Raw genomic sequence first — 27,384 nt, 5'->3', positions numbered from 1 at the left:
GGCCAGGCACCTGTTTTAACTTTAGAAAAACTGCCTTCTTCCTTATTTATTTTATTTATTTATTTATATTTATTTTATTTGTCACAACAGTATATATAAGTATAAGCATGAAATAACTATACGAATTGGATACAATCAAAGGGAACATTAGTAGTACATTTGGGACACAATGAGCTACCTGAAATATAGCTGTTAGTAATTTGGACTGCACCCTTTCCAGAGGAGTTAAAGAGGAGTAAGGTCCCAACCAAACACCAGAGAACAGCTAAATATAACTTCAGTGCTACTGGAATATACTATGCTCCTCTGGAGAAATAGAAAGATTGAATTGCTGCCGTTGTTGTTGTTGTTAAAGACTGAATTGCTGCCGTTGTTGTTGTTGTTGTCGTTGTTGAGCATTTTGAATGACATAGTTTGGATGTGCACTGCGTTTAGTAGAGCTGTGAAAATCCATGCCCGGATATTTTAAAGATTGAACATGCTCAAATGTTCTGGCCGTTCATCTTCCAGGCATGCAATTTAAGCCTTTTTGCAAATATCATGATCTTAGTTTTACTATAGTTGATTTCAAAAGTTTCTTCAGATCAGTAACTAGCCATAGTGTTCAGGGCTTCTCTAAGTCCAATATGAATTTGTATATCATCTGCATACAAGGATGTAAATATGTGTATTAGCTAATTTTGGAGGATGTTGTGTCCTTCCTGATCCGGAAGGCGAATGAGAAGTTCGGTGTATTGTGTATGCCTAACTTGTTATCAGTTTATGGAATATAAACACAGAAAATTAATTCGGTGACTCCATTAAACCTGCTGTGGGAACAGATTCCTTACAAATCTGATTCCCTTCCAAGGGAACACGACTTTGCTCCTCCCCCTGCGTTTTGTCACCCTAGCAACCGAACTCCGACCCCGCCATGCAGTCACGTGGGTCGTGCAATGGCGGCTTCCGGGGCTGCTGGTGGCGGCGTGAGTGTGACCCTGGGCTGGGGGTGGCGTCGCCTCCAGTTGCTCCTGGGAACTGCCGGGCGATTTCAGTTTCGGGGCTTTCGTACTACAGGTGGGATGGCGGTTGCAACTGGGAGCATTTTTGCCTGGCCTTAGAGAAGAGGGGAGGGAGGGAGGGAAGAGGTTTCTCCGCCAGGCGCTCCTTTTCTCCTTGTTTTGTGTTTTGTGAGGATTCGGTCACCCACCGAATCGAGAAGAGGAGCGCGATAATCCTTTTCTTTCCCCCGCCCCAGCCTTCCCTTCCCAATGTCTGATGTCTCCATTGGACTATGATTTCCTTTACCTTTTCTTCCGTTCGAGAACGTAGACAACTGTTAATGTGTATCATTTCTACTGCCCCCCCCCCATTCCCTTTGCTTCGGAGATAACCTGCACCATTATTATTCTCCCTCTTTGCTGTTACTGCGATTCTGTGGGGTACTTTAGGATAAAAAACATTGCAGTAGTTCAAGGTCATTAGTAAGTCTTCTTAGCCAGTTTGAGTTTGAGGCTCCTTCTCCAATATACTCAATCCAGTCATCAAATATACTCAATATATTCTTCAAAGCACCCAAAGGCACGACAAGAAGTAATGGGTGGAAGATCGTTAAAGAGAGATTCAACCTAGAACTAAGAAATTTCCTGACAGAACAATTAATCAGTGGAATGGCTTGTCTCTGGAAGTTGTGGATGCTCTATTAATGTAGGTTTTCAAGAAAAGATTGGGCAGTCATCTGGCTGGAATCATATAGGGTCTCCTACTTGAGGGGGTGGGGGTTGGACTAGAAGACATCCAAGATCCCTTCCAACCCTATTGTAGGTTCTGTATAGATTACAACAGTGTTTAAGTACATTGGAGACTTACAAATACATTATTGAAATATTTGAGTAGTCACATAAGAAAAACCATGTTTGCATAACACACTGAACTATAATAAATCTCATTTTATCCTAGCATACTATGAGAACCCAGTTTATGATGCTGTAGTTATATTTCAGGGAGTTAAAGAGAAAGCCTTTTAAGGTGGTTATGTGTGTCATGCATAGATGAGAACATCTCCTAATCATTTAATTTACATAAGCTGTCTGGATCCTCCATGTTGCTCCTAGGAATTTGTACTGCTTCCCCATTTCCAAGTTGTCTGTTTTTTAGAGTAGTAGGCCAGTTGTTTATGTTCTTTCTGGTTTATAGAAGCATTTCTTAGTATTGAGTCAATTTCTACTGTCATTTTATGATGCTGGACTGCTGTTAGTTGTAAAGATGAATATTTCTGAAAACTGGTTCATTAAAGAGACCATGATAATACAGATTTAGTACTAAAAATGAAATAGTGCTAAGAAGCACTGTGATCTCGCATGAACAACCCTAAAACCAAAGTTCAAATGCAGCGATGATTGTCTAAAAAGGAGATTTCATTAGGCTGGAGATCTATTTGTTCTACCCCTTTCTGTATTTTGTGTTGCAAAATTCTGTAAAATAAGGAAACACTATTTTATGCCATGGGGTACACAAAATAATGCAAATAGTAAACACTATTTATTTCTAATAAAGCTGCAATACTTGACTTAGAAGGTTATGAAGGTTATGATAAAGAGGTGGATCTAGCATGTAATACCAAAATCTGGCTGCAAAATTTCTGAAAGGATTTGTACTTTTGTAATTAATAATGGCATTTTGTTGTTGCTTTTCCAGTGGCTTTTCAAACTGAAGATAAGAGCTGCACAGCAGAAGTGTGAGTATTAGGATGTAGTAGACGCATGAAACTAGAAGAAGTAATTCAACTGAAACAGGCACATTTTGTGGCTACTCCAATTTCTTGACATTTTGCTTGCTATTAAAAGACACAAATAACTTTAAATTCAGAAAAGTCAGCAAATTCAGGGGTCAGCAACCCACGGCTCTGGAGCCGCATATGGCTCTTTCATCCCTCTGCTGTGGCTCCCTGTTGCTAGTCGGCTCCACAATTGATAGGGCTTTTGGTTAGGACAGGTAGAGGAAAAAGGATGCTGCGCTAGGAGGAGACTCTATGGTAGGAGAACCGGACTTCCGGTTGGCTCCAGAAGTAAATGGGGGCTTCCAGTTAGGACCTTTGTGGCTCTTTGAGTGTTTAAGGTTGCCGACCCCTGCTATAGTAGAATATTTTAGGGGTATATTTGGAGTAGAGACCAGAACACATTATATTGAAGCATAAATTGGATTAATGACAACAGTGGCAGCAAAAATAGGCTTGAGGGTTACAGTCCCTCAGTATTGACTTATGCAAATGAAAATATACCGATGTGATTGAATACTGCAGTTAGGTATAACACATTGTATAATATCTAGGTTTAATAAATTGGTATAACACAGGTGCCTACTGAAATCAATGAGGCCATTAAAGTATAACTTTACACTAAGGTAATGAGTCAAGACTACATTTTGGGTTTTGAATGAACAAAGGCATTCTATGAACATAATTTCTTTCTAGGGAGTTATTCTTGATTGCTTTCCCAGAGCTCTGCTTGCCTCCAAATATCTTCACAAATTAATTTCCTTTGAATGTTCTGAGGTTAAGGTGGCAATGCAGTTTTCCTTAAAAAAAAAAGGCATTTTTGTAATGAGGTACTTGCTCAATTTGACTCTATAGCTAAGCCTGTCCTTTGTTTTCTCTAGGAAGATTTATTTGAATTAAGGGCTTTAACTTGGCCCTATAAAATTGCATACTAACCTAAATCAACCTAGGATGAAAATTTTGATTTAAGTATTGACCTTAATCATAGATTGATCCAAGGTAGTGGTTCATCCTAGAGCTAAAAGTAATCAATCTTAGCATGTTACTCAAAGCACTTTTATCATTTGTGTCTTTTATTTCAGATTAAAAATCTATATCCATTATTAGATCAACCTTCCGCATGTCTTCCCCCTATGTGTTAGGACAGGAGCACTCAAAATTCTCATCCAGTGTAAAGTGAACAAGGATAGGCAAGATTCTACATAAAAACAGAAATTGCCAGAAAACATTCAGTTATGCTTGTAGCATTTGAGTGTATGATATATACTGGATGGCCCTGAACTGAGAGCATTTCCATATTGTTTCTTCTGTCTCAGAGTCAATGTAGTGTTCATAGATCGTTGTGGGCAAAAAATCCCAGTGCAAGGCAAAGTTGGGGATGATGTGCTGCGCTTGGCTCAGAGAAATGGCATTGAACTAGAAGGTATGTCATGAATATCTGTATAATGCTCTCCTGGATCGGAGCAAAGATCAATTTAGGCCAGCATCCTGTTTCCAACATTGGGTCACATGCTCTGGGAAACCCACACAAGCAGGATATGAATACAATTATTTATTTGATTTATACATCTGCCCATCTCATAAGTGACTCTGGGTGGATTACATTGATATAAATAAACCAAATAAAATATACAATATAAAGTAAAAAACAGAAAGCTGAGCAGTATAAAATAACCATTAACTAAGCGAAGAGATGGGCTCTATCTGTTCTGGGGCCCTAGGCAACCACGTCTTTAGGGCTTTGCTGGCTGAGGAAATCTGGGAGTTCTTAAAGTTGCCAAGGTTAGAGACCCCTGCGTTAGGGTTTTGCGGTAGCTCTGCCTCATAGGTTTTTGCACTTAGTATATAGTATACTGCCTCCAAATTGAAGGTTCTACAATTACAACCTCATAGCAGCATAGAAGCAATCTTTCTAAATAACAGTCAGTTTCAAAGAAGATTAAAAATTAAAGCTGTCCTATCACAGATTGTAACTTTAAAAGATCTCTCATAGAAAAATATGTTAAACTCCGCAGCAAAAAGTTTTCCGCTTGTATAATATACAATTACTGGGCTTGTACAGAGACAGTAAAAATTTAAGTAGCAACACCACCCTTTTCTCCCTCCCCCACATTCCTAATTTTCTGGTAGATTCGTTTACCTGTTCTGAGGTGCCTTCAGCTTGCCAACAGGATTTGTCCAGGTTTTTTTTATAGATTCCAACCTTTAATCATGGCCCAGAGACAATGCTGCTTCTTTATGTAATCTAGCACTAGTAACTAACTTTTGTCTTTAATTTTTTTTAAAAAAAACAACCCTTTTCTTCTCCAGGAAGAAAAAGGTAGGAAGATTTGCCTGTTGTATATGCCTGGGGGGGGGGGGAATTCTGTGAATGACAGTTTTAAATCCAGACGATGGTTTTCTGTTATATTGCTGCTTGGCAGAAGAATCATTTGAGATCAGGGAAGCTGGACTGAATCAATCTATCTTTTACTTTCCCAGGTGCTTGTGAAGCTTCCTTAGCTTGCTCCACCTGTCATATTTATGTAAGTCATGATTTTCTGGATAAGCTTCCCATGCCTGATGAACGGTAAGGGTTACTTTGGTTTTCTTCTTATAGATGCTGTGGCTGACCTTTAGACCAGGGGTGTCAAACTCGATTTCATTGAGGGCTGCAGTTGTGTTTGACCTTGGGGGGGGGGGCGGTGGTGTGTGGACAAAGTGGGTGTGGCCAGCTTGACGTCACTCATGTTGGGGGTGCCTGTGGTGGCCCGACCACTCTACCAGTGAAAATGGGCTCCCAAACTTCATTTTCAGCTGCAACAGCCTCCTGCAATCCTCTGCCAATGAAAACAGCTTGGGAGGCCACGTGTGGCCCTCGTGACCTCCATTTTCAGCTGGGATAGCCTCCTGCAACTCTGCCAGTCCTTTGCTCTGCTGGTCCTTTGCTGTTTCCAGGGTGGCCCTACAAGACAGATCTAAGCACCCTGTGGGCCGGATCCAGCCCGCAGGCCTTGAGTTTGACACCCCTGCTTTAGATTATCACTAGGCTAACATTTCCTGATTTTGGCTTTATGCTGATGCTTTTCTCAAGCCTTTTGGAGCAAAATGACTGGGTCTTTTGGGATGAATAATTTGGGAGGGGGTATCCCACTGCAAAGAGGCATCCTTTGTTTTTACTTTGGAAAGACACCTCTGTAGTTTTTCTGTTTGCTTCTGACTTGGATAATAGTAAAAGCCATCACTAAAAATTAAGCAATATCCCAGTGGGTGAGGAGGGGAGTACTTACTATATATACTAATAGCACTACACAAATGTAGTGTACATAGCAAGGAAGGGCTTGTTATTTTTCCTAAGGTTGCTTTTTACCTGTAACAAAGGACAATTTGAATATTTAAGTACATAACCTTCATTCGAGACTGAAAAATCAATTGCACTAATAATTTCCAGTATGTGTTGAAGCTTTACCAAGAGTAATCCCCCTAGACCTTTTGTGTGCTGAGTCAATTTGATATTATAACATATACAGTGCATTCAGAAAGTATTCAGACCCCCTTTACTTTTGTCAATTTTGTTATGCTGCAGCTTAATTCTACAGTTGTTGAAATTCATTTTTCCTTCAATCTACACTTAGTATGCCATAATGACAAAGTGAAAACAGAAGTTTAAAAATAAAAAACTGATATATCACATTGGTGTAAGTATTCAGACCCTTTGCAACAATACTTTGATCGTTGCTGACATGTTTCTTCATCTTGAATGGAGTCGACCTGTGGTAAATTAAATTGGTTGGACATGATTTGGAAAGGCACATCTCTCTAGAAGGCCTCACAGCTGACAGTGCATACTGTAGCAGAGCAAAAGCCACAAGGTCAAGGGAACTGCCTTCAGAGCTCAGGGACAGGATTACCGCAAGGCACAGATCTGAGGAAGGCTACAATAAAATTTCTGCTGCACTGAAGTTTCCTAAGAGCGTAGTGGAAGAAGTTTGGCACAACCAGGACTCTTCCAAGAGCTGGTCGCCCAGTCAAACTGAGCAATCTGGGGAGAAGGGCCTTAGTAAGAGAGGTGACCAAGACCCCAATGGTCACTCTGACTGAGCTCCAGAGATATGTGGAGATGGGACGTGGTTCCAGAAGAACCACCACCACTGCAGCCCTCCTCAGATTTGGGCTTTATGGCAGAGTAACTAGACAGAAGCCTCTCAGTGAAAAACACATGAAAGCCTGCTTGGAGTTTGCAAAAAAAGCACCTGAAGGACTCTCAGACTGTGAGAAACAAGATTCTCTGATCTGATGAAATTAAGGTTGAACTGTTTGGCCTCAATTCTGAACATTATGTCTGGAGGAAGCCAGGCACCACTCATCACCTGCCCAGTGTCATTCCAACAGTGAAGCATGGTGGTGGCAGCATCATGCTGTAGGGGTGTTTTTCAGCAGCATGGACTGGGAGACTGGTCAGAGTTGAGGGAAAGCTGAATGGAGCAAACATCCCATTAGTACAGGGATATCCTCAATGAAAACCTGTTCCACAGTGCTCAGGATCTCAGATTGGGCTGAAGGTTCACTTTCCAACATGACAATGATCCTAAGCACATAGCCAAGACAACACATGAGCGGCTTAGGGACAACTCTGTGAATGTTTTAGAGTGGCCCAGCCAGAGCCCTGACCTGAACTCTATTAAACAACTCTGGAGGGACCTGAAAATGGCTGTCCATTAACAGTCACCATCCAATTTTACTGAAATCGAGAGGATTTGCAAGGAAGACTGGCAGAAAATCCCCCAATCCAGGTGTGTGAAGCTTGTCGCATCATACCCAAAAAGACAAGACTGTAATTACCAAAGGTGCTTCAACTAAGTACTGAGTGAAGAGTCTGAATACTTATGCCAATGTGATATTTCAGTTTTTTCTTTTTAATAAACTTGCAGACATTTTTAAAATGTATTTTTTTATTTATTTATTTTGTCAAACACAACAAATATATATATAAGTATAAGCATGAAATAACTACACAATTTGAATACAACCTAAGGGAACATTAGGACAGGAACGGTAGGCACGCTGGTGCTCTTATGCACACCCCTTAAATTAAAATTAAAATTCTGTTTTCACTTTGTCATTATGGGGTACCAAGTATAGATTGAGGAAAAAAATGAATTTCAATAACTGTAGAATCAGGCAGCAAAATTGACAAAAGTGAAGGGGATCTGAATACTTTCTGAATGTGCTGTATCTCTCTATTGTGTTGGAGATATGATAGAAGTTGAGCAGGTGGAGCTCCAGATACAGGAGAAAGCACATATTGCTTGATTGCCAATTATATACATATCAGCATAGGCCTGATATTTAGATCCTTGATTTGACAGAACAGTCTATTGAGACTCACAACAGCTTGTCATATTTCCTTCTGGGCACTAATACATACATGACCAGCTGAAATGCTAAATTTATAGTCAACGCTATTTAGCTGAAAACCTGAACAGTTACATAGCATGGTCTCATGCAACATGATATACAAATTTGAATATACTTTGTTTTGTACTTTGGAATATTTATATTTATCTTTTGTTTGGTTGATCCGGTGTGGTTCTTTGATAGGGTCAATTGAGTGATCAATAAATTAGCTAACACATAATTCACAGATAATGTTAGAAAAGCATTTGAGTATCAGGTAACAATTGAGAGTTAAACTCTCAAAAATCTCCAAAAGTTGTTGCATATACTAAAAAAAAGTTTGCTGTATAAGGAAATTTTAAAAAAACACAATTTCAAAAGACAAAAAGCATTTGTAAAATCTGCTGCATGAATTGGAATAAGTATTGAAAACCTGTATTTATTTATACAGAGTAAGTCAGTTTGGTGTATTGGCTAAGACACCAGGCTAGAAATTGGGAGATCATGAGTTCTAGTCTCAATTCAGCCACAAGCCAGCCTCTCTGACAGGAAACAGTCAATGACAAACCATTTCTGAAATCTTGACAAGACATGATTTTATGTTATTCTTGTTTAGAATAACTTTTCTTTTTCATCTTTCTTTTTCAGGTTTTAAAATAGTTATCTGCCATGAATGTTGTAAGTGCAAAGTCAGGATATTAATTGCTATTATAAATAACTCTTGACATTCTTCTCCACCTAGGGAGGAGGATATGTTGGATATGGCACCGTTGCTTCAGGAGAACTCTCGACTGGGCTGTCAAATTGTCCTTAGCAAAGAACTGGAAGGAGCAGTGTTCACCCTTCCCAAAATCACCAGGAACTTTTATGTGGATGGGCATGTCCCCAAACCTCATTGAGAACTACAGACTCCATGGCTGGATCTATCTCCATTCTTAAGATGATAAAGGCTGCAGAGTGCACAGTGGGATTGTGGCCAAAGCTGGAAACATTTAAAGAAAAGAAAAAAGAGGAAATGGCTCAAAGAGTGAGAAGATGGGGCTATGGAAGGAACTGAGCAAAATGAGTGAGACTCAAACATCTCATCTGCTTATACCTTCTTCAGAAATCCAAAGATGGATTAAGCTCCATGGTACAGAGGGGTGCTGGGAGAAGGGTAATTCCATAGTTCTTTCTGCACATCCTGGAGAAAACCAAAACATTTCATGGAGAGGCAAGATGGTCCTGTGCAGTAGCCACTGTGTTTTAGCAGAGGAATACAAAGTTTTATGTATTGTTAATTGCATGAAGAAGGGAAAAAATGTAATTCCCATAAGCACATTCTCTATACACTTTACAGCCTATTTGTTTTCTCTTGTTTTTCCAGCACTATTTGGATCTATACTGGCACTTCTTGTCTGCATTTAACCATCAAACAGTATATTGGATATTTGGTTATCTGTAGAACAAAAAAAAAAGGCTTCTTCCAGTAAAGATGAGGCTTCTGCTAATGTTTTTGAATTATTCTCCATAAACATGAACAGATATATTTTGAATGATGTGGGTATGTGGGGCAGGGGCTGGGCAGCACTTTAGATTCAGCCTTCCAAAGTGGTTTGAAGAGTTCAGGAGCACAACTGTAGCATCTATTTGCAATATCTTAAATGGTCACATCTTTTGTTCTTGTAATTGCACAGCCACTTAGAAGTGTTATAGAAAGAACTCTGAAGCAGATTTTTGGACACCTTTTCAATACCAAAGTTCAAAAGAGTCAATATTCTTTCTATCCTACTTCTTCAGAGTTCAACTTTCACTTCCCATAGACTTTCACAGACAATTCCTTTACTATGCTATTCTGAACTTTGTAGGTATAGACACATCACAGGATCTGAACAGCTTTTCCAAAGCCGCCTCTGTAAGAGTTAGTCTGCAGCTTTTTCCTTTACTGTTGATGGTTGATTGTAGAAGCTCTCTACCACTTCAGTATCTTCACTGTCAGTTATAAGGCTGGCTGTTGTACCTATTGCCATTAATTTAGTCTTATTTACATTTAATTTTAGTACCATTTTTTTTTACTATGCTTTGTGACTTTTATTATTTGGGCTGGTGGAGCCTTTGCATTTTCAGCTATCAGAGTAGGACATGCAGCATTTTAGTGGGGAAAAACACGTTTTCAGAAAAAAATGGTTTTGATATGTAGATAATGTCTTTATAACTATTGTCTAGATACTTCCAGTGCAGTGGAAATAGTTTCCCCCTACCTGCAACCACTAGATTGGCTCAGAATTAGTATAAATGATGGATTTGCTTTTATTTATTTAAGAAGTAGTTGGGAGAAGCTTAATCTGTTATTCAGATAAGTTTTATACTATTAAATTGGTTTGAGCAACTTGTGCTCTTCCAAAGGTTGATTACAACACCCATAATCTCTGAACAATACCCATGCTGATTGGTTGGAATGAAACAAACAGAGGATACATGTTTCCCAATCTTACTACCAGTACTCCTCAATTTACAACAGTTCATTTAGTGACCAAAGTTACAAAAGCACTGAAAAAAAGTGTCTTATGACTGTTTTTCACATGACCATTGCAGCATCCCCATGGAATTCAAATGCTTGGGAACTGACTCACATTTATTACAATTGCAGTGTCCCGAGGTCATGTCACCACCTTTGTGACTTTCTGACAAGCAAAGTCAGTGGGCAAGCCAGGTTCAGTTAACTGAGTTACTAAGTTAACTATTGCAGTGTTTGATTTAACTACAACACAAAAGGACATAAAATGGGCCAAAATTCACTTAGCAAATGTCTCACTTAGCAACAAAAATTTTCAGGTCTAGTGGTTGAGGACTATAGCTCTTTCTGATACATTGTAACTTTTTCAGCAAAACCATTTTTTCCTGTTCTACGCACCATCTATGAACCTTCCTAGATTATCATACAGGTAGTCCTCAATTTATAACCACAATTGAGCCCAAAATATAAGTTGCTAAATGAGAAATTTGTTAAGTGATTTTACAACTTTTCTCTCCACTTAATTTTTGTTAAGTGAATCACTGCAGTTCTTAAATTAGTAACATGGCTGTTAAATGAATCTGGTTTCCCCATTCACTTTGCTTGTCAGATGATCACAAAAGAGGATCACATGACTCTGGGACACTGCAGCTATTATAGTATCCAAATGTAAATCACATGACCATGGGGATGCTGCAATGGTCATAAGTATGAAAAATGGTCATAAATTGCTTTTTTCAGTGCCATTGTAACTTTGAATGGTCACTAAGTAAACTGTTATAAGTTGAGGACTACCTGTATTTAGGTTTCTCTTTGATGCAACTAAAAAGTTCATAAATATGAAAAAGGCAAATATGTATACAATATGAAGAGTATATAGTGATGCTTGAAAGCTTGTGATCTTTTGAATTTTCAGTATTTCCACATAAGTGTGATCTAAAACATAATTTCTTTACAGTCCTTTATAGTCCTAAAAATACATAAAAAGAACCTAATTAAACAAATGAATCAAATCATTATACTTAGCCATTGAGTGAGGAAAATTATCCACACACATTTGTGTGTGGCAAAAGTATTACTGAATTTGAGGTGATTGCCTTATTGCATGATTCATTTTCTCTTGAGCTTCACTTCATAGACAGGTATCCTGATGTGTTTCTGTAGAATTTGCTGATATAAGTTAGAATATGTAGTTCCATCAGTGACGACAAGCTGTCTTGGTCCAGGGGGAGCAAAGCAAACTCAGACCATGGTATTGGTTTCACAAGTGGGACAAAGTTCTTAGACTGGAACACAGCGTTTATCGTTTGCCAAAAATGCTTTTCATTTATATTTTGGTCTCATCTATCTAGAGAGCGCATATCTCAATAGATTTCCAACATATGTGCATGGCCTTTCCCAAACTTTAAATAGGCAGCAATCTTTTTCGTTGCAACTCTGCTGTATACACCATTGTTGTTCAGTGTTTTCCTAATGATAGTTTCACGAACACGATACTTGCCAATGCAAGAGTGGCCTTTAGTTCTTAGGATTCTTTGAGTTCCTGAATTCCTTGAGACCTCCTAGAGTATTACACATTTTGCTTTTGGTGTGATCCTGATTGATTAACCACTCTGAGGGAGGTTAACAACAGCACTGAATTGCCTCCATCTGTAACCAATCTGCCTGACAGTGGAGTGGTAGAATCCAAGATCTTTGGAAATTCTTTTGTAACCTTTTCCAAAATGGTGAGCATCTCTTTCATGGTGAGATATCTTTTCAGAGATCTTCAGAAATTTTCATTTGAGTCATGACATTTCCACTTACCTGTATAGTGAAGATTAAACTTTGCTAGTGAAGACCCACAATTCTCTTCTTTAAATAAGGGAGGACTTCTCACAATCATACCCAATTATCCCTTTAATTGAAACATCTGGCTCTAATTTCCACTAATGTAGCTTTGAATTATTTTCTTCTGCAAATTAAAGAGCAATTATGTTTTTGGTTCATTTAACTGGGTTCTCTTTACAAATATTTTTCAACTTACAACTACAATTGGGATCAGAATTTGGGTAAGGTTAATTATATCAAATTTTATTGCTTTTGCCACAATTGTTAAGCAAATCCAGCTTCCCCTCCCACCCTTGATTTTGTCAGAAGCCAGCTGAGAAGATCACAAATGGTGATCATGTGATTTTGGGGCACTGCAGCCATCATAAATCGGCTTGCCATCAGAAATTGTGGGTGCTTCACCACTGGAGGTTTTAAAGAGACTGAACAGTCACTTGTCTGAAATGTTATAAGGTCTCCTGCTTGGACGAGGGGAGGGTGTTGTATGGTTGTAAATTGTGGACTACCTGTATCTACTTTTAAGACCTGATGAAGAACAGATCATGACTTAGGTCATATTATTGAATATTTCATATTCAATAATAAAAATCTTGAAAATTCAAGTGCCTTGGCAAACTTAAGCTTGGCTTTAAATGTGTGGTGTATCCACAAAAATTCAAGAGAAGTGGAATGTATTCACACTTGTGTAATTTACAAATATATCTGTTTGTTATAACTTCAACTATTATCTCCTTCAAAACTGCTTAAAAATGCACCATGCAGATACCAGTTCTTGCCATCACTCCCATTTCTTCTCCTTACACCACCTGAAACAGGTTGCTAGCCCTATTCTAAAAGAGCAGGATCAGCCCTACATTTGAAAAACTTTTCAATTTTTGGCAGAAACTGTGATTGACAGGTGTACCTATACTTGCAAGTTTAATTTCTTACTAAAAAGGACACAATTCCAATTATTTCAGATGAACAATACAGATTAATTGAATATGAAACAATCCAAAAAGTCATCAAAAATTATACACATGCATACAGTTAATTAGCATCTTACAATGAATAAGGAAAGCACTTAATAAGTAGATTTAATATTCAGCTATAATTTATCTAAAAGTGACATTTTGATCAAGATTTGAGAGAACCAATGCTAAAATATTTAGATAAAAGCTGAGCTCTAAAGTAAAGCAAGCAGGGATGTCTCTCCTGTTTTTCAAAGATACACAATCTCTGAACAGGGAAGTTCTATTTAACTCCAGATGAAGCCTCTTATGCTAAACAGCTTCCCAAATTCATCTTCCTCCTCTGTTAAAAAAACAACACCCCCCAATCATGGCAGACTCTAGCAAAGGCACCCAACATGTTACTTTACAAAAGATGTAAAGTAACTAACTTAGATACCATAATAAATACCATAACAAATCCTATTTTGGGTCTAGTCTATATTTGAGGGAACAGACTTGACCTTATGAACGTTTAAGCTGAGCTCCAATCTCTTTTCCTCTTCTGACCGATGTCGCCTAAAAGTAGTCCAATTCCCCTTTTATAGGTGCCGTCCCTGTGCTCCCAGGTGTGTCCAATTTAGCACCTTCGTTGAAAGGTTGACTCCTGCGCCTTTTAAGGAGGTGATCGGCGTCAGGTTCTCCCTGCGGACTGTTGGTCATGGAGGGGGAACTTTTCATGGAAGGGCAACCCCCAGACTTTTCTGTCCTGCAGGAACTGCTCTGCCCTCCTTGCCTGGAGTCCGAGTCTAGTTGCAGTCCGGTCTCCGTTTCAGGAGACTTCGGGTCAGAAACAACCGCGACTAGAGAATTCGGGTGAGCCATTCTGAGTGACATCTTGAAAAGAAGGGGGCTCCGGATCACTTCGCATCCGAAGCAGATCCGATCCCCCTGGCTGATTGCGCTCACTCAGCTCTGGGATCCGAATGAGCTTCTTGGACCTGAGAATCAAACCAGGGCTGAATCCCACGGAAGATAAGTTTAGGTGTAACCTCACTAACACGCAATGGAACTTGCTTCAGTCCCAAATGCGCAAAGACTCATTTGTTTCACTTCTATGCGTAATGTTGTTGGGAATTATTGCCGAATAAGACGGTGGTCTGGGCTCAGTTTGTAGAGGAAAGCGGTCGCAGTGTTATGTAGAGGGGGACTGCATCTTCCCCGCACGTTCCAGCCATGTTAGCCTTTGGGTGGCGAGCCGCGCAAGCGGCGCGAGCCCGAGCAGAAGCCCGAGCAGGGTTGATTACCATTGGTCAAGTACTTGCAAGCGGGAACCCCGCGCGGGGGGCCTCGCAGGTGTGGGCAGCTGAAGGGGCGGGAAACTTTTGGTTGGTTTCCTTTGAGGGGAGGGGAGGGGAGGCCAAGCCTAGTAGGAGGGTGCCTCTTGTTCAGCCGCCTCGGAGTAACTGGCCTGGATATGGGAAAGGGCAGCCTTCCCACAGGAGGAGGAATTGCTGGACGAGTCTGTTGGGGGGACTCTCCTCAGTTTCGTGTCGAAAGGGGTCGTGGCAAGGATTGGTGCCTCTCTCGAGATGGCAGACGTGCTTCAGGAAAGTAGTCCTGAAGAAGTCCTGTATTAGAGATTGCAGAATCGAGGGAAACTAGGAAATTTCGTTCAAAGGATGGGATACTTGAGGCAGGGCGATCCCAGATCTCGTACGTCGATTTTCAAGGCTACTGGGAATGGGTTCGTAGGGCAGAAGAGAGCCAGGAGGCGCGCCACCTGCCGACTGATTAGGTTTAGAATACTCACGGGATCATCGGGAGGGGGAGAATATACAAAGTACAGTATATTATGGAAAGATACTCGGAAAAAGCTTTATTTATTTGGGCTGTTTCCAACGGGATCATCTCTGTAATAATTCATTGTGCAGACAACAGTTCTGTGGTATTCTGAAGATTTAGGGCACAAACGTTTGGTCTAAAAAATCCTATAATCAGTCTGTGAAATTTATTGCTAAACAAACTTACTAACAAGCCATGATCACTGACATGCTTATAGATGCTTGGGATTTAATTTTTACTAAATGTCTTTTGAAATCCATTTGAGTAGTATGTTTGTTTGAAAATAAATCGTATAGATCATAAAATTTTAGAGAATCTATATTTCTACTCAATTCATTGACCTTAAACTGTTGCTCAGTTGTTTGAATGCATTGTTTAAGTGTTGCAATAAATTTACAGGGCCTTTGGTTGTGTATGCTGGTTAAAGAATAATTAAATAGATAAATACTCATGATAATTCCAGATAATTTTTCAAATAAAAATTCTGAATTTTTTCACATGTATTCATGGTTTAGGATTTTTTTTAAAGAAAAAACTTCAAGACAGTAGATACATTATTTTTAAATTTAGAATGGATGCTAGGAGAGCCTCTCATACAGAATTTATATTAGCACACAGTGGCGATGGAGAAATTACAGAAATATTTGGGACAGAGTCCTCTAAAAAACTATCCTAAGAATAACATTTTCATGGAAACTTTAATAAAATGTTTTTAGAAGAACTGTCTATAAATTTTAAAATAGGTGTGAAAGTGCTAGTATTTATGTGGGGACAATCCTTAGTTGATGCATGTAGAAGAAGGAGAGTTTGGAGTAAGCGCCCCGCCCTTTTATAAGCACACATAACAATCTTCATCTTGGTTCACTTAATGCTTTTTTTTAATTTACTCTTCTTACCTGCAGGTTCGAGCCTTTCAGCAACATGGCTTGTTGCCTTCAGATACCAGATAGCAAAGCCCTCAGCTTCTTGCAGGAGAGTACACAGCTGCTGTCCCAAGCAGAGCCAATCAGCAGTAATCCAGGAAAGCCTCTGTGTCAGCTGGGCCGGACTATGCATTCCACCCACAACATCCATGGACCCCAACGCAATTGTTTCTCCTCTCCTCTAATGCCTTTTACTCCCACTGATGCTCTGAATCTCATCAGCCTCCATTGCTCCAGCCTTAATTCAGAAACTCTAGATCAGGCCAAGCCCCCAGAAGCTGGGAAGATTGCTCATGAGAAGTCTCCCATTACTCACTCTAAAGAGCATAATAATTACCAATTGTGGAGAGCTTGTGTGGAAGAGCCCAGACTGACCCAAATTTCTGAGTCACAGAGAGGCAGGAGGAGAGTCTTCCGCAAGCAGCCTAAACCCAGAAGGAGCTATGATGCTCTGGACCCAAATTTCCAAGGGGTAACATTTCACATGAAAGTGTGTCTGTGTCAAAGCTATTCAGAGGGCTGTCGCCTTATCATTAACACCCAATTCAGCAGGTACAGTTGCTGTAGGACATGTCAATTAACTGTGGCTCCCAATTCCCAGATTTGCGAACAGGAATACTTTATAGTGTTCATAGGATTATTTTCTCCTTTTAATTAACTTGTCTACCGTGTAATGTGCATATTGTGTCCCATAAGTAACAGTTCCAATTGGAAAAAAATGTCAAAGACTTCACAAAGATTTAAACTTCCTCTCTTCTGTAGTGCCCCAATTCCTAAAAGCCACATTTTGTCGTACAAGGGGGAGACCTATAAATATAAGTATAAATGCAACACTGGCATAGTGTAGTCTCCATCATTTTTTACTTTAAAAAATGATGCATGGATTCCATATGTTTTCTTGGAAAATAAAAATGATAATTGACTGTCCCATAAGTAACAGTTCCAATTGGAACTGCCTAACAAAAGAATGAAGGTAAGCTGCAGCAGTATCAAAAATTATGCAAGAACTGTGGAATTCTAGAGAGATTGCATGGAAGTTTTGTGGAAAACAATTCACAGGGACAATATTTCCAGGGAAGGCATTTTATGGATATAATTTGTTTTTGTCTCTACCGCCTCCCTTAGCAGTCGTTTTATGAGAGTATATAACATGTTTTCTGAATTAAAATGTTCCCATTATGCTGCCCACAGTAGAAGGAGCCATAGAGTCTTGTTTTCTAGATGACAAGAGACAATGTCAGTTCCTAACATAGTGAGGCACCATGTTGATAATTTTGCAAGAGAGTTATAACTCTTGGCCAGTTTGCCTTCTGTTCCTTTCTATTTTTGTTGAGTCAGTTTGATCACCTATAAGTTGTTAAGGAAATGAAAATGTGCAATTTCTTTCTGAAATTCCAGCTAGACAAGCACTGGTTAGTAGATACAAAACAGCACTCTCAGAGATTTATCAGGGAGATGGGTAGCATATAAATTTAATAAATACTTTATTGTGGAGAAACCATCTCAAAACCGCTGCTGTAAATTCAGGTTAATCAGTTTTCAGCCATCCAAACGAATGGGTGTCACTCTTATCTCAAGTGATAAAGGACTTCATGCCTTTTAGAAATTATAGATTAGATCACTTATGATTCCTGGCCATTGACCTAGTTGGAATTGTAGTTCCTAATATATAAAGGGAAGCATAGTTGAACATTTTATTTTAGGAGTAAATTCTATAGAGAAACCCTCCTACGGTGTATACTCTTTATTCCTAATGCAATCTTTTGTCCCCTTGTCTTGATCATTTTTTTCTCTTTGCCATGTAAAACATGTGAAACCAGTAAAAAAAAAGAGGTAAAAAGGGCAACTATTAAAAACTTTTTGTTTTGTAACACACTGTGATTTAGATGAAGTAGGATAATCCTAAGGAACATAAGATATGAGGAATTGTATTTCTTACTTTGTCATCTATTCGTTATCCACGCTGTTAAAGCCCCAACTTTCTTTAGGTATGGCTGCAGAATTGTATTCTTAAATTGCAGTACCTATGAACTATTTGTTAGAAGTGTATTTATTTGTAAACCACCCCGAGGCATGCAAGTGTAATAGGCAGTATAAAACTTTAATAAATATATTAGACTTACTCAATCTGACTCTTACTGATCCAGGAACAATTCCTCTAAACCACAGATATTTTTTTTTTGCATAAATATATATAGGATGGATCTGTAAATGTTGAAAACATATTCTAACAAATGTAAGATCATTTTTGTATGTACATACAACTTGGATCAAGTGTATTTTGAGTAGTTTCTTATAGCTTTGAAAATTGATTAGTTATGCTGTCTTGAACTTAATAGTTTCAGATATTACTCACAAGCTGCAGTCTTCATTCACATTTGGTAAACAATCTTTTAGTAAAACTGTCCTATAAAGTTTGTGATTAATTACATTTTTTTCAGTTCCATCCTTTGCCCTCTGCCATTAGAGTGTATAATTGTGTGTTTGTTATCAGGAGTGCCCCTAAAATGATTCCTGCTGCCCTCAGAGAAAATAATAACTTGCTTGGCCACAGAACGTTCTTGAGTATCTACTGTAATTTATGCCTTCCACAAGAGCTGTGGTAGTGCAGTGATTGGAATGCAGTACTGCAAGGTACTTCTGCTGACTACCGGTTGCCAGCGATTTGGGAGTTCGACAGACAGACTCAAGGTTGACTCAGCCTTCCCTCATTCTGAGATTGGTAAAATGAGGAGCCAGACTGTTGACTCTGTAAACTGCTTAGAGAGGGCTGTGAAGCTCTATGAAGCAGTATAGAAATCTAAGTGCTATTGCTACTACTGGGTTTTTTCCAGTTCCATCCTTTGGCCTTTGCCATTAGAGTGTATAATTGTGTATTTGTTATTGGGAGTACCCCTAAAATGATTCCTGCTATCCTCAGGGAAAATAATAACTTGCTTGGCCACAGTATGTTCTTGGATATCTAATTTATTAGGCCGCCTTCTTTCTTGTCAATCTCTAAAATAAGACTCGCGGCATGTATATCAGAGATTCTGTAAAGTAATGTGAGAGAAGTTGTAAAGATTGTACAGGTAGTCCTCAGCTTATGACTACAATGGGGACCAGAACTTCAGTTGCTAAGAACGGTGGTCATTAAGTAAATTGTGCCTGATTTTACAACCTTTTTCATTGTAGTCATGAAGTGAATCATCATGGTTGCTAAATGAATCTAGTTTTACCCATTTACTTGTTAGAAGTTGACTGGGAAGGTTGCAAATGGCAATCATGTGACCCTGGGATGCTGCAAGTATTGTAAATACATGCCAGTTGCCAAGCACCTTGAATTTTGATCACATGACTGTGGGGATGCTGCAACAGTCATAAGTAACTTTTTTTCAATGACATCGCACCTTTGAATGGTTGCCAAACAAAGTGTCGTAAGTCAAGGACTACCTGTACTTAATTTTCAGTGTAGATCAGGGTATAAAGCTAAATCATGTGACTTAGAAAATGGTTTTGTTTCAAAGCATACCTGAAATGCTAAATATCTAATCTGTGCTCAGTGGAAAATTTAGGAAAAGAAATGGAGTCCCATTAGCAGAAGAGTGCAAAGCTGGCAGTTCGGAAGAGGAAGGATTCGTTTCTGCTCACAGTATGTTAATTCTTTTGCCAGTAAATAATTGTAATACTAACTAGTTATTTTTAAAGTGTCCAAGACAAAAGTATTTGTATCTTTTTCAGGAAATGAGTGGGTCTAATTATCCAATTAGATAATTAGCAACTACCTTGCAGTCGTTTAAATTATGAGCTGAGAACTAAACACTCTGTTTAAGAATCATCCTAGCAACAAACTCACTAAGTAATTTGATCAACAGTTATGATGTTGTCAACCTTATTTCAACATCTTATGATGAAAAAAAAGTATTTGCAGGATTATGGAAATAAAATAGGAAGGCAATTTTAACTTTATAGGTATAATTGTATAAATTATGTACATTAACCCTATTAAAGTTCACCCATTCTGAATTTTCTTTTTAAAAACATCAGTTTTTATATGAGCACATATGACATATTTCATGTCACCAGGATTTCCCCCCAAAATTCAAAACAGCTAAAAATAGTCCCTAAAACAAAACAAAAAAGCAAACCAAAACTAAAAACCATTGATATACTATTGAAAGTTAGTGCAAGTTAGAAGAAATTTGTAAGACATGCTTTCAGCAAAATTAAATTGCAAAGATATATTACTTGACTTAACTGCTCTTTGCTTTCAAGGAAATAAGTGTTGTGCTTCCTGCAAGACTAGGAAAACACCATTGTGGAGAGATGCTGAAGATGGGACCCCTCTCTGTAATGCTTGTGGCATTAGGTATTTAGCATCCTATGGTATTATAGTTCAACAATGACTTTTGAATAAGGTCTAGGATTTACTATAGAATAGGCCAAGCACTGAACTGCTTGTGATTTATCTATTAAAGGTCAACAAAACATAGAAAGGAAAAAGGGGATTTGACTTATGACTAAGATTATGCTCTGGAAATATGTTGGAAAATAGTCCCAATAATCCCTAATATCTATTGGCTCTATTCTTCATAGGAAATATTTTCCTTATATCCCACAAATATTTCATGCACCCCCCAAGACAATATATCTCCATTTTATTTCATGCAAATGGGAGATACAGCAACATGGGAAGATGCTTGGTGCAGCTCACAAAATTCAGCTCAGTCAGTGAACACAGATGCAGAATGACCAATGACATTTTTATTAAACTTATTAATAAAGTTTAAACTTTATTATTAAATTTCTTCTGCCCCTCCCCCCTCCAGGTACAAAAAGTACAGAATAAGATGTTTTTACTGCTGGAGTATACCAAAGCATGGTGGGAAACCTTTCCTACATTGTTCCAATTGTGGAGGAAAGTTGGGCGTGGCAACTGCCCAGCAGAAAACTGGAAAAAGGTAAAAAGGCTGGGGAGAAAGAAAGCCTTGGTTGTTTAGAATAGCTTGTGATTGTCCTGAACATCTGCTGCTCACTTGAAATTGATTTTTGAAGCCATCCATAAGAAATGTGGGCTGTATTACAACATTTGGTTTAGGTTCTGATTTGATTATTTGAAAAACAGACCAGTTCATCTGGATTAATAACAGGCCACTTGATAAATAAACTGTGCCTGGGGGTTCTAATGCCAAGGTTATCAGTTTTTCATTAAAAGCAATAACATTCATTTCAATGAAGTAAACTGCAAATCATGTGATCACTGTTTGGCTAAAATAAATATCTAAGTAAAAAAAGACGTTTCAATTTTCAGTGCCCCAACTAATTAATTCATAATTTTAGCAATTGGAAAATGAAGTTATTAAATCCCTTTTAAAACTCTTTTCCATTGGAAAGAGATTGGTGACACTTTTTTTTTAAAAAAAACCCATGCTTATGTGTAAAAAAATAATCCTAACCCTCCATCCCGCAACTGTTAAGAACAGAAATAGTAGTTTCTAATATGAGCATTTCTTTTAAAAATTAGCAATTTTCAATATTCAAATGTTATTCTGCCATGTTTAGAGATAAAATACGAATTGTAGTAGATTTGTCTAAAGATAAATCCATTTTAGATTAGTGTGTCTGTGTGTGTCTAATGCTAACTCTCCGGAATAGTCCAGTTTTGCTATCGCATGAGGATGGATAAAAAGAAATATATTTGAATCCCCTGCACTCCAATGTTGCTAACTTTTTTTAAAGAAAAATGAAGTGAGAGATGAGATCAAAGCTGATTTTCATAGCAATACAATGTATTAAGAGCTGGAGGTAACTTTTACATATGAATGCAAAATGTCAAACTCAGTTGAACATTTTTCTTTTGGATTTCACCCCTGGATAAATTTGGTTCTTCTCTTTCTGTGCTGAGAGAGAATTATATGTCCAGAAACCAGCCTTCTCACCCCCCCACCCCATCCACTGAAAGCTATAATGAAGCTAAATTTGCTTAGCTAGATAAACATTACAAGCTGAAGGAAGCCAGAGAAAATAATTGCTTGATCTACTTATCCTTATATTTTTCCTCCACGTGCCCAAAATATGTAGCCTTACCCATGTTTTGATGAATCCAGGACAGTTCTGTCTCATCTAGATTATGTATCGCTTTGTTTTTCCTTCTTTCCCTGCATGCTTGATAGCAGACCCTACTTTAGGAATTGAGGATTTACATTCATTTATGTCCTTGAGGATTTTAATCACAAGTGGAAATATGGAGCCCTGCTTTGCCTATTGTAAAGGAAGAGAGATCAGTTTGTCAAGGTCAGCCCTATCTAGTTTGATATGTGCTCAGTCAACCAGAACTCTCAGGAATCGTAGACCTGTCAGCCTTCCTTTAAAATAAATAAATGAGTTCCCTAGCTCATTTATTGAGGAACAAATTGAGGAAGTTTCCAAATGTGGCTGATCAGTTCAGTAGAGTGAAAGTAAAGTGAATTCCAAACTCTGATAAGGTGTATTCCTATGTCCCAGTTCATTGTCAAGATCCTTCTTCACAGTTCCCTCTCTCACACTTAGTCTTTAAACTCCTCCCAATATTTTCAAGTTGAAAGATTGGAACAATAGCTTGGTTGTAAAACGTCTGCTTTATAGGAACACCACATTATACGTTCATAGGCAATCCTTTTCTTCACTGGAGGTCCCAGTGCAAATGTTGTTTGTGTGTGAACTTGCATGAATAGGGAACATTAAAAACCAATGGCTGTAATAATTAAAACATTGAAGTGGGAAGACTCAGGTTTTCAAGTCATGGAAGCTCACTGGGTGAATTTGTGTCAGCCACTGTCTCTCACCCCAATCTACCTTATAGGTTCTCCATAGTGTGGAAAAAGAAGAGGGTCTGGGAATTTGGGAAGTAAATTTGGGGAGTAAATCCCTGTTTGGGGTTTGAAATAAAACATTAAATAATGAACCAGAAAATACCCCTAAGGGGAATTAGGGCTGAACCTTTTGAAGGATGTTGTTGCTTTGATACTGAAAAGAGGAGTTCTTCGCTTGCCACATTATGTTCTTGAAATAATAGTCTTAGGTGATTGCCAGAGCCGTAACCTAAATGGTATTAGTATATTATTAATAGCCTAAACAGTGTAAATAGTATTAATATATTATTTTTATTGTACTTTGAATAATAAACATAAAATTGAGAATGTGGTTATGCCCTAATCATACATCATATTATAAATTTAGGGGATTTTTTCTTTCTGTTTTGTAGATGTGGCAATTTTGTAAAAAATTGCAATTAGCCGGAGAGAAAAATTTCTTTGAGGAACTTGAACTACTTGCCTGGGAGCCTTGCATGGATCATTATTAGATATACTAATTGTATTTCCATAGATTTTTTTTTATTTTGGCTTTGTATTTTGATTCTTCCTGGATATTACTCTGATATGAAATTGCAGATATACTGTATGTTGAACATTTAATTTAAATGAATGTGTAAGAAGGTAGAAAAAAAGCATGGAATATTTATGAAATAGAGGTGTTTCACCTGAAATTTCAACAATCCACACAGCTGAGGAGAAAATACTGAAATATTTTCAAGTAATTATTCTTCCTAATCACATGGATATTCCTTTAAGGTATATTGAGTTAATATCAATATCTCATTCACTCATAACATTTGGGGTTGAATCTATATTAATGGCAGTGCTATTTAATACTTTTTAGAGAGGTATTACAAAAAGCTGCAAAACAGCTTTTTCCTAGGTTATTTTTGGACAAGTAGGAGAGTGATCTTATTTAAAACATTTAATAATTAGGCCACCATCTTCTAAGATTTAAAAAAAAAACATAGTCCCATGTGATTAAGGGACTTTTTTCCTGATAATATTTGTTAATTTTACAATAAATAATTACTATAAAGGCACAAAGTGTATACGACAAAGTATTTGTATATTTATAGTAAACTGTCATGTATTATTCAGTATGCAGCAACATGATAGTTTCTTAATGATTCAAAAGGCATTCATTCTCCAGGAAGAATTGTGTTTTGTGATATTGTGCAGGAATCTTTTTGAAGTATATTTGTTTTTGTAAATAGCATTTATATTAGAAGTTTGAGATTGCTATATTCTCTATAGAGCAATGTTAAAATGAAAAACAACAGATCTGTATCATGAAATAACCAAACCAAATACCTTGATTTTTTTTGGTAATTAACTAAAATTCTGTAATTTACTAAAATTGAAAATTTTGTTGAAAGTAACATATTAAAGGTTATTTCACCACTAAATAGCTGCCAAGCAACAGCAATAAATATTATTTATTGTTACACACTACAGAACACTGTTTGATTAATTCTTGCAAAGACTGGGAAGGGGGAAGGGGTTGGGAGGGGGAAATACCTCTATACCGTATACTAATGTCATTGCTAGGCTCTTAAAGATTCAGAGGTCAGATGCTAGAACAGGAATTCATTTTTTGAGTTGAGACTTGCATGCAATTCAATGAAATATAAATGGGTTTATCTGTTACTGGAGGGCAATGCATTTCACTTTCCACCACATTAGGGAAAATCTTGTCAATAAGACTCAATTACCTACAAATCCCTTTGCTTTATTGATTATTAGTACAAGGCCAACAGCATCATGTTTATCTCCAGAAGAAATAAAATAGGAGATCTATTTAGCATGACCATTGGCAGGACAATTTCATCATGAATCTGTCTTCTGACATAGCTATCTGTTTATACTTGAAAGATTGCTTCACTCATCTGCCCTATGGAAGGTGTTCCCTTACTTGGCCTTCTTCTAGGGTACAATAGCGCTATCTTCTTTCACTTATACAAGTCATCTATTGCTGCTATAAATATGAACTAATAAATACATGGATTTTTACTGAATTCCTTTATCAAGGAATTGTACTTCTAGAAAAACCCCTCACATCAATTCATCTTTTGTTGATAACAAGTCTGATTGTGTACTGAATTACAGGTAATCCTCAACTTACAATTATTTATTTACTGATCATTCAAAATTACAACCACACTGAAACAAATGATTTATGACTGTTTTTCATGCTTACAACCATTGCAGCATCCCCATGGTAATGTGGTCGAAATTCAGATGCTTGGCAACTGGCTTGTATTTATAACTTTTGCAGTGTCCCAGGATCATGGGATCACCTTTTGTGACAATCTGACAAGCAGTCAAAGGGGAAGGCAAATTCACTTAATAACCCTGTTACTATCTTAACAACTGCAGTGATTCAATTAACTGTGGCAAGAAAAATCATTAAATGGGCCCAAACTCACTTAACTGCCTTGCTTAGCAGCAGGAATTTTGGGCTCAATCACGGTCATAAATTGAGGACTATCTGTATAAGGTCCCTGTTCATAAATTCCAGAACAATCCCACAGTCCCTGTGATTTTGAATAGACAGCATACAAAATTTTATCTTGCATGTGGTGTGGAACATGCACTCTAGGGGTCTCTCAGTATATAAACCTCTTCCCATCTTTTGGGTTGACCTTCACCACCCTTTTTGTATTTCCTGTTCGATACTTAATCTTTTAGTGAAATGGCAGTCTCCTTTATACTCTTGACTTGGATGGTTTATGCCCCCTCCAGGGATTGCTGACATGAAATTCATCTATCTTAATATATCTGGTGCCTCTTGAAATTTATGCTAATGCTAAAGCAGATGCAATTGGTAGGCTACAAGCATTTAGTTCAATTTAATAAGTAGTTATTCAGAACTGTATGGTTCTGGATTTTTTTTTATTAGCTAGTCGAGGTATTTGTGCTCTTATTAACACTAGCTGTTGTACTTTAGTAGACCAACAAAAGTCCTCCTTGATGTTCAGGTTTTTCTACCACATTCTGCCAACTTTTATGCCCTTGCAGCATGATGTTTCCTTCTCAAAAACATGGCAATTCCTCTCTTCCTAGCTACCTAGACCTGTCTTTGGGTCTATTGTCATGTGTTCTATGTTAATATTCAGTGGTGGTTTGTGTTGTTCGAATGGCCTATATTCTATGTGCCCTCCTGCCCACCAAATTTTCTTCTCCTATTCGCTGTTGTGGAGATAACAGCCATTATGGCTAAGCCGGACTGCAAGTACAAAGAGACACAAAAACATCAAAAACTAAGGAGCTCTTAGACTCTCTCTCTCTCAAGTTTAAGGGGGGGGGGAAGGGATGTTGGAAGCCATGGTTAGAACGGCGTTTGCAAACCTTCGGGTAATGCACCAGTTGTGCCCATACTAGATCAGGAGGCCTTGCTCACAGTAACTCATGCCATTTTAATTGCCAGGTTAGACTACTGTATCACACTCTACATGGGACTGCCCTTGAAGATCATTTAGAAACTCCAAGTGATGCAGAAAGCAGCTGCGTAGGTACCAGATATACAGCATACATAACACCATTCCTGTGTGAGCTTCACTGGTTACCAGTGTGTTTCTGGATGCAATTCAAGGTGCTGGTGGTTGCCTATAAAGCCCTACATGGTATGGGGCTGGTGTGCCTGAAGGGTTCACCTTTTTTTTCAAGAGTCTTTATTGGTCCAATTAGATCAAGCAGAATGGGTATGTAGGCTTCATATCTCTCTCTCTCTCTCTCTCTCTCTCTCTCTCTCTCTCTCTCTCTCTCTCTCTCTCTCTCTCCCCTTCCTTTGTCTCCCCCTGCCCCCCTCTCTCTCTGATATAGTTTTCAACAATTCAGTTATCATAGTTACATTAAAATGGAAGATTACATTCTTTTACACTGACTTGCCCTCTCAGTAATTCTCTGTATATCAGTTCATAATTGCATTTATTCCATGTTCTATTAAGATTAATTCCCTCCGTATTTCTTTTTAAAGTATAGCCTTTGTCTTGTCTTAAAAACATCATGTCCACTCCAAATATGAAAACTTATGGTCCAAAGTTGATGTCTCCCACCTTGGCAAGGCACCAATCAGCTAGGGAGAGAAGACTGAATCTGTAGAATTTTACTGCCAGAATTAACATCCAAGTCCCAGAACAGAAGAGCAGTCAGTTCCTCCGATACAACGTTTTCAAAGGGCAATGAACTCATTTCATATTTTCAACTGCAGAAAGTACTTTAAAAGGATATCTACAAAAATGGAAGAGATGAAGGCTGCTTTCAGGCTTTGGTCTGGGAAAATGCCATGTATGTGCTAGACTGGGCCAGAACCTGATACACGAAAACTGGCTGTCCATGCTCAACCATAGGACAGTCAATTGGCTGTTAACACACTGCAGAGTGAAATAGAAAACTA

The 27,384-nt window shown here is 38.2% G+C and overlaps 2 protein-coding genes across 2 annotated transcripts; both read left to right on the top strand.

Annotated features, from left to right (window-relative positions):
- Window positions 1-914: 914 nt before the first annotated feature.
- On the top strand, window positions 915-9,621 carry FDX2 (ferredoxin 2). Its single transcript, XM_058171297.1, has 5 exons — window positions 915-1,056; window positions 2,677-2,716; window positions 4,072-4,178; window positions 5,237-5,324; window positions 8,874-9,621. The coding sequence occupies exons 1-5, from the start codon at window positions 936-938 to the stop codon at window positions 9,028-9,030; spliced, it is 513 nt and encodes a 170-aa protein (XP_058027280.1). The 5' UTR covers window positions 915-935; the 3' UTR covers window positions 9,031-9,621.
- Window positions 9,622-10,654: 1,033 nt separating this feature from the next.
- On the top strand, window positions 10,655-24,359 carry ZGLP1 (zinc finger GATA like protein 1). Its single transcript, XM_058171298.1, has 7 exons — window positions 10,655-14,207; window positions 14,821-14,846; window positions 16,132-16,704; window positions 19,695-19,783; window positions 20,407-20,500; window positions 20,961-21,092; window positions 23,375-24,359. Exons 1-7 carry the CDS (start codon window positions 14,106-14,108, stop codon window positions 23,403-23,405), a joined length of 1,047 nt encoding a protein of 348 aa, XP_058027281.1. The 5' UTR covers window positions 10,655-14,105; the 3' UTR covers window positions 23,406-24,359.
- Window positions 24,360-27,384: the final 3,025 nt, after the last annotated feature.

The sequence above is a fragment of the Ahaetulla prasina genome, chromosome 2 (assembly GCF_028640845.1).
Source record: "Ahaetulla prasina isolate Xishuangbanna chromosome 2, ASM2864084v1, whole genome shotgun sequence".
Taxonomy (NCBI): domain Eukaryota; kingdom Metazoa; phylum Chordata; class Lepidosauria; order Squamata; family Colubridae; genus Ahaetulla; species Ahaetulla prasina.
Note: the sequence above shows the minus strand (reverse complement) of the source record. Positions and strands in the feature narration are given on the sequence as shown.

Bases quoted from the DNA above. Each gene is read 5' to 3' on its own strand.
- ZGLP1 (XM_058171298.1), top strand. From the start codon at position 14,106: ATGGAGGGGGAACTTTTCATGGAAGGGCAACCCCCAGACTTTTCTGTC. The intron at 14,847-16,131 runs GTAACTGGCCTG...TCTTACCTGCAG, and splicing joins TCTTGTTCAGCCGCCTCGGA to GTTCGAGCCTTTCAGCAACA. The intron at 16,705-19,694 runs GTACAGTTGCTG...ATCTGTGCTCAG, and splicing joins ATTAACACCCAATTCAGCAG to TGGAAAATTTAGGAAAAGAA.
- FDX2 (XM_058171297.1), top strand. From the start codon at position 936: ATGGCGGCTTCCGGGGCTGCTGGTGGCGGCGTGAGTGTGACCCTGGGC. The intron at 1,057-2,676 runs GTGGGATGGCGG...TTGCTTTTCCAG, and splicing joins TCGGGGCTTTCGTACTACAG to TGGCTTTTCAAACTGAAGAT. The intron at 4,179-5,236 runs GTATGTCATGAA...TTACTTTCCCAG, and splicing joins AAATGGCATTGAACTAGAAG to GTGCTTGTGAAGCTTCCTTA.